Here is a 7,380-nt window from a genome sequence, read left to right on the forward strand (position 1 = left end):
AGCTCCTGCACAAATTGAGGCTTCACGCTAAATGCATTACGCTGTATAACAATTAATCCCGCGCTGCATATAGAAAGTCCTTACTCATCAATAATGCATTCGGGAGGAGTGATTTTCACTCTCAGTAATAAGGCTAAGACAATGGAAACAAGCAGGTAATGGAGAACATTTATAATGATGTTAATCTAATAATGAGTATAATGCTGTTAAAAGTAAGACTGCGAACTGGACACATCCAAAGATAAATTATTTCAAGCATTCATTAACTAATGCCTAATTAATGCCCAATTAGAGAGATGCTGCATGGGAAATGGTTTGGACAGCTCGATGAATTCATTCCCATCACTAAAGCCTCAGCCAGGAGCAGGAGGATGCAGAAGGACACCGCGAGCCGGGTGACACAGCGCGTGGCAGTGGGAGAGCGCCAGGAGATAAACACCCCCGTGCTGGTTTTATCCGTGTCAGCAGTGCCTTGCTTCTATTCACTTGGCTGGCAGGTTTCTGCAGGATTTTTCCGTGCCGCTTTTGAAGCTCGCCCTCCCCGGTGAGCGCCGCCGCGCCTGCCGGTGCCCCTCCACCTGCCTCGCAACCTTTACAAGATGCAGTCAGGAGGTTTGCACCAGCAATAGCGAGCGTGGTGAGCCAGCCGGGATCGGACTCTGGGGGAGCAAAGCACAAAAAGGACATGGGCATTGTCCCCATGGGGATGCTCCCACCGGTGGTGGCTGCAGAGACCGAGGTGCCCCCAGCCACCTTGGCCATTGACCTCCTGGGGCCAGCTCAGCTGTTTGGTTCAAGGGGTCTCATCCCCACATCTAAACTTTGACCAAAACCCAGTCGTCTCGGAGCAGCTTCTCACGGCAGGAGACAATTGGCAGTTTTTATGGGCTGGGAGAGCCTCATCCTTGAAGAGACCACGTGCCCTGAGCGCATCCACCAAGGAGGTTTCCTTTCTTTGCCCACCTAATTATGACTTTTTCTGAGCATCCTTCCTTTTCCTGTTTCCACATTCTCTTTATCCCTGGGATGCAGTGTGTAGGCAGAACGAAACCCCTGCCTTTTCCTTTTTCTCCCCACCATCGTACTCTTGGGAAGAGCAGAACCAGCAGCACACCAGAAATGACCACCCCACTGCCACCACCAACAGCAGGAGTTGGCTCCTTTTCCAGATGAACTTCAGCCATTAACTCAGGATCATTAACACCAGATAACGAAAGAGATGGGCTCAGCGTCCTCTGACCTTCTCCTCCGGAGCCGTCGGGCGCTGAGAATCTCCACGCTCCCTTTTCAGCGGTGTTTTATACCCTGGCTCTTTGGTCCATCACCAGGCATCGCTACCAGCCGCCTGTCATCACCGCCTAGACGTGAAATTTGGGATGCTACGCGATCCCTGCCCGGCTCCTCCTCCCGCCGGTAATCCTGTTAGCCTGGCAACTATCGTGTCACGGAACAGCGCATAAAACCGGCGTTTGGAAGCAATATGTAATCTTCCAACCTGCTGCTCATAGCTGGGAGATGGTTTATTGATTCAGACCCTTGTGATTTGGTATTTGCAATAACAGACTCTGCATGTGGGAGATCGTCACCGTGCCTGTGCCTGGCAGGATTTTACTAATAAACATAAGAGCTACACCAGCCTTTGTAGTTCGGTGTCACCGAGGTGAAGCGGGGAATATAAAGCTGTCCCACCTCAGCAAAGCACCTCCGTGGGTAAAAAGAAGAAGAAAAAAAAAAAAAGACAAAAAAGTGTTTCTGCACCTATCTGCGAGTGTAGCTTTATCCTGATGATTGTTATCTGGGGATCGGGTAATCAGAACATCCCCGGGGGGCTGCTGTTCCCGAGGCTGTGTGCCAGGAGCTGCGGCGAGGGCTCCTGCTCGGCGGGGAGCGCGGGGCAGCCGCAGCCGGCACCCCGTGAGGAGCTGGCCCGAGCCACCAGCACGGCCCCTTTCTCATCGTGAACGCACGCCAGCGAAGCCAAAACGCCACGGCGGTGACTTGGAGAATGTTCCTTTCCCTACACAGCCGTAGGAGTTGTTGCGAATTAAGCGCTCCTGGCTCCAGCCCTGTGTTGGCAGCGGCGCAGGGATGAGCCATCCCTCCCGCAGCCGGCACTTCGTTGCTGCAGGGCAGAGCCTGCAGGAAGCCCCCGTCCCCATCCCAGCACAGGCTTGGTCCAACACTTTGGCTGCCGATGCCGTCTTCTTAGAAAAAAAAAATAATACAGCAGTATGGTCAGAGGCGACTGTCTCTCCCCGGTAATTTATGAGAGTCTGAATAACCCAGTTTTATCTAAAAACGTGACGGATTTGCATTGGAAGAATGGACCCAGATGGACAGGTCACCTGCTGTTAGCTACCCAGTAACAGATCTCCGTCCCAGGCAAAAGGCAACGCCAACGAGAGAGTTATATTTCAAACAACATTAATAAAAAACCAGTGAGGCTTTTTGCCTCCCACTCGTACTCAGCTGTAGGCGCTTGAAAAGAGGGACTGTGAAAGCCCAAGGGGTCCAGCACCACAGCCGATCTGGTGGTAACGACATGGAGTAATTAGAGGTGAACTCCACTTCCACTCTTGTTTTTCAGATTATTACAAGCAAATCGCAGTGCAGGGACTCTGGGGTAGGATGGCACTGGCAGCTGCACGCCGCTCTCGTTTTCCTCCTTTCTCCCGTGAAGTCCAGAGGCAGAATTCATTAGACATGAGCAAATTTTGTGTGTAAGAGGGAAAGCAGATCTAGGAGGAAATCTGAATGAGAAATGACAGGCTGGTGCAATGAGTCTGAAAAGCCACTCCGCGCAGAAGGAATAGCCTGAAAGCAGGCATGGTGCGAGGAGTGGGAGCGCGCCGGGAACTGGGCGGCGATGCCGGCGCTGCGAGCGGAGCCGAGGGAGGGGATGATCACTGCCTTGCTCGCTTCTCGTGCTCCGCAGCAAGCACGCCCTGGTCACGGGCACATCCTGCGTGTAGCATTAGGAGATGCAATCTGCTTTGCCACAGGACACCTATTTTTAAAAAATAGGCCTGAGCACCCGCTTGTAAACTGAGAGTTGCTCCTTGCTTGGGGCACGTCCTGGTGCCGAACAGGCCACGAGGGGCACGGCTGTGGCTACGGGAGGGCACGGAGGGCAGCCCCTCTCCTGCAGGAGGGCTGGGGCGTGCCGTGCAGGCGGCACGGATATATTTTGGGGTGAATCACTGGGGATTTCAACAGCTGTGTGCCAGAAGCATGGGTTATTTGAGAAAGGGGTCAGAGGAGCCCCCCTGGCTGCCCCACCTGCCTGCAGCCACGGGCTGCGCTGTGTGCATCGCCGGCGATGATTCCCCTGAGAAAGCGTCATCTGCCCGGCTCGGCCGGCAGTGTGACTCAGGCAGGCGGCGCGAGGAGGGAGGCAGCTTTCCATAGATCCCACCCAAAAAAGCACTGCGTGCCGTGAGCCCACTCGTCGCAGTCGCAGCCGTTTCCGCGGCTCAGTCGCGAGCGGCGTGAATCGGGCGCGGGTTTTGGCAGGAGGGATGCCCCCCCCCTGACGCCGCTCTCCCCTCTCTCCGAACAGGGGCCCTCGCGGAGCTGCTGCTGGTGCTGCTGGGGCTGAAGGTCCACGGGGCCGCGGGCTGCCCCACCGACTGCGTCTGCTACCCCTCGCCCATGACCGTCAGCTGCCAGGCCCACAACTTCGTCACCATCCCCGAGGGCATCCCCGAGGACAGCGAGAGGATCTTCCTGCAGAACAACCAGATCACCCTGCTGCTGCGGGGCCACTTCAGCCCCTCCATGGTCACCCTCTGGATCTACTCCAACAACATCACCTTCATCGACCCCAACACCTTCGAGGGCTTCGTCAACCTGGAGGAGCTGGACCTGGGGGATAACCGCTACCTAAGGGCTTTGGCGGCGGACACTTTCCAAGGGCTGGTGAAACTCCACGCCTTGTATCTGTACAAGTGCGGGCTGAGCTCTCTCCCCAGTGGGATATTCGGCGGCCTCCACAACCTGCAATACCTTTACTTGCAAGACAACCACATCGAGTTCCTTCAGGACGATATTTTTGTTGACTTGGTTAACCTCAGCCATCTTTTTCTCCATGGAAACAAGCTCTGGAGCCTCCATCAGAACACGTTCAGGGGACTAATCAACCTGGATAGGCTGCTCATCCATCAGAATCAGCTGCAGTGGGTTCACAGGCGGGCTTTCCACGACCTCCGGCGACTGACCACCCTGTTCCTCTTCAACAACAGCCTCTCGGAGCTGCAGGGGGACTGCCTGGCCCACCTGGCAGCCCTGGAGTTCCTCAGGCTGAACGGGAACCCCTGGAGCTGCGACTGCAAGGCCCGCTCGCTCTGGGAGTGGCTGCACCGCTTCAAGGGCTCCAGCTCCAGCGTCATCTGCGAGTCCCCCGAGCGGATGCACGGCAAGGACCTAAAGGTGCTGAGGGCCGAAGACTTTAGGAACTGTTCGGGCTCGGAGTCGCTCCACCAGATCAAAACACACACTTTCTCGGCAGCAGACAGAGGAGCCTCCAAAGCCCACCACCCCCACCACTCCTCCAAGGAGAAGGGCGGCGAGCGAGGGGCCGAGAAGGGTTTGCACAGCAGCCAGCCCGCGCCCCGGCCGGGCTCGCGCCGCCCCGGCAAGAACTGCACCAGCCACAAAGGCCGCAACCGAACCCTTAAGCCGGGGTCGCTGGGCCCGCGGAAAAGCGAGCACGAGGTCCACGACTACGTGCCCGACTATCAGCACAAATTCAGCTTCGGCGTGATGCCCACGGGCCCCCCGAGACGCAAGGGTAAGTGCACCCGGCGGACGCCCATCCGCGCCCCCAGCGGGGTGCAGCAGGCGGCCGGCAGCGCGGCCCTCGAGGCCTCGCGCCTGGTTTTTGTGCTGCTGCTCGCGGCCGTCATGCGCTGAGCCCGGCTGCGGCGGAGCGGATCTGCACTGCCACCCACCTACAACGGACCAGAGTTTCTTTTCTTCTTCTTTTTTTGGACGTGGAGAATCGGGGCCCCGCCGAGGGAAGGCCGGCGGCCTGCGGGCGCGGGCGGCAGCGGGCGCGGGCGGCAGGAGCGGGTTGAAAGGCGTTGTCGCGCGGTGGCACCATCAGCCGAGCCCTGCACCGGGAGAAAAATTAAAAAAAAAAAAAAAAAAAAGCCAACCTTACACAACCGGATAACGGGGACGGCGGCCAGCCTGCCGGCAACGTCAGCCGGACAACTGGAAACTTGTGAAATCCTGTTAATTTGAGAGTGCGCCGAGTGACCCCGCCAATTACCGCAAGGAACATAATTGCTGTAAAAAACGATCACCAATTAAGCCTACACTGTTTCTCTGAAAGTGAGTGCAAGGACACTTATTCTCCTGTAATAAGGACATTGGTTCTCCCACGTTTTAGCCCTTTTGGCTCCAAACCCACAGGCCAAAGTTGGCTGGAAATCTCTTAGAAGACAATCTCAAAACCCTGAATATCTCAGGCATTACAGCAGAACAGGGCTTGCCTGCTGGGCTTGGAGTAGCCAACTACCAAAGGAAAGACTGGTTAGAGGTGGAATAATTAAAAAAAAATAAAATAAAAAAAAACACACACACAAAGAAAACAAACTTAAAGAAACGAAGTACCTGCCAGGAGGTGCGTTTTTTTGTAACCGTGTTCACACATCTGAAAAGCAAACCCAACCAATGCACAGGCCCCCTTCCCCTCAATTATCCATATGTATGTCTTATAATGTTTATAAACTATATGGAAACTATATCTTCAGAACTAAGGATTGTATTGTTGAATTTATAGCAGAACAGTATATCCTTTTCTCAAGACCACAAACGGCAGCAGTGCCTACAGATGCTGAAAGCCATCCGGCAGCCTCAGTGCGCGCGGGGGACCAATGTTCTTAGCAATTTAGAGCACTAAACTCTGGGAGGGGTCTGGGGGGGTAGTATGCAATGCAACAAAGTCCATATACAGAGAGCCAAAGCTCACCCTTAACGTCCTAATTTGTAAGAGGGGGGAGAGGGAGGTGGATTAGCGGCGCCTGGTCCCGATGCACGCAACCACGGAGCTCTGCCTCGGGAAAGCGCCGCGAGCCCCGGGGCGGCGAGGGGCTGGGGGCTTCCAGAGGTGTCGGTCGTGTGAGGACCTTTATAGCTGGCCTAAGGTTTTCACTCGGGCAGCAGGTTTGTGGGCTGCAGGTGGCCCTGACAGCATCAGGAGCAGGGATTTTTTTTTTCTTAAAAGGGATGGGTCAGGCCATGGGGAGAGCCAAGAGAAGTGGGGAAGCGCAAGGAGCGCGGGACCTGCGAGAAGCACGGTGCCCAGCGTTTCTGGTCTGCAGTGGGCAAGAGGAAGGCCCAAGAAAGCCATGGGAAGGGGTCGTGGCCAGCTGAAGGATGGGAAGAAGGGCTGCGCATTCCTCTTGTCCTGAGTGAAGCCCCGCAGCCGATGCCAGGTCGAGATGTTCTCGGTGTTCGGAACGCGCTCGGTGTTCGGGATGCGGTCGGTAGTCGGGATGCACTTGGTGTTCGGGATGTGCTCGGTGTTTGGGATGTGCTTGGTGGTCAGAATGTGCTCGGTGGTCGGGATGTGCTCGGTGGTCGGGATGCTCTCGCTGGCCTGCTTCGTGGCCACGGCAGAGCCGCCGGCGGCACCCAGCGCAGCCCGCAAGTGCTGCCTGAATTCTGCAGTCGGTGTTAATTCCCTGTCGGCGTGGATATGCAAGACAAAACAGACACTGAGGTTAACGAAACAAGGGAAATAAAAGTGATCTTGGACAAGAAAAGGCTGCTTTTCATTTTGTTACAATATCCCAGCTGGGGAGGGGGCACTTTTCCAGCATGCAGCTCCCAGTGGCTCTGGGAACAAGTCCCATTCTATGGTGTGGGTGCCACATGGTTAAGCCCACATCTCCTTCCCTGTGCCCCTAAAATGGTCCCGAGTGGGGAGGGGGCATTTCCACAGCACCAGCTCTCCTGGGAGGGATCTGGAAATGCAGAGGGAAGCTCCCAAGCAGAAGAGGAATTTTCCCTGCCATGCTTCATTAGGAGCAGCTGGGTGCTTGGGGAGGAGCGGTGTCGCTGCCCCTCTCCTCGCACAGCACCCCACAAGCGGGGCCGGGCCGGGTGGGATGCTCCGGGTGGGAATACGGCTCCTGGGGAACAGCAGGAGGGACTTGGGGAGGAGGAAGGGAGGTTACTTCATCAAGCCCTCTCTATTCCAACTCCTATCCAAACTTCTCCGTCTACAGGGCTCTAAACCTCCACTAAAGGGATGTCCAATGCAGCCAGAACAAATAATCCGTGATCCGAAATAGCTCCCTCACGTCCTACTCTCTATAACCAATAGCAACTGAATGAGTCTGGCACTGTCCCTTAGAAGTGGAGAATGTTGTT

At 55.8% G+C, this 7,380-nt stretch overlaps 1 protein-coding gene across 3 annotated transcripts in view; it reads left to right on the forward strand.

Annotated features, from left to right (window-relative positions):
• The window catches only part of RTN4RL1 (reticulon 4 receptor like 1), a 30,184-nt gene extending 23,414 nt beyond the window's left edge, over positions 1-6,770 (forward strand). For 2 of the 3 annotated variants that reach the window (XM_038165772.2, XM_072025978.1), the window contains exon 2: positions 3,560-6,770. In XM_038165772.2, the coding sequence (XP_038021700.1) occupies positions 3,560-4,911 (1,352 nt within the window). In that variant the 3' untranslated portion in view covers positions 4,912-6,770. Of the gene's footprint in view, positions 1-292; positions 2,558-3,559 lie in introns of all 3 variants that reach the window. The other variant, XM_072025977.1, reaches the window with a different exon arrangement.
• The last annotated feature ends 610 nt before the right edge of the window (positions 6,771-7,380 follow it).

This window comes from Anas platyrhynchos, chromosome 20, assembly GCF_047663525.1.
Source record: "Anas platyrhynchos isolate ZD024472 breed Pekin duck chromosome 20, IASCAAS_PekinDuck_T2T, whole genome shotgun sequence".
Taxonomy (NCBI): domain Eukaryota; kingdom Metazoa; phylum Chordata; class Aves; order Anseriformes; family Anatidae; genus Anas; species Anas platyrhynchos.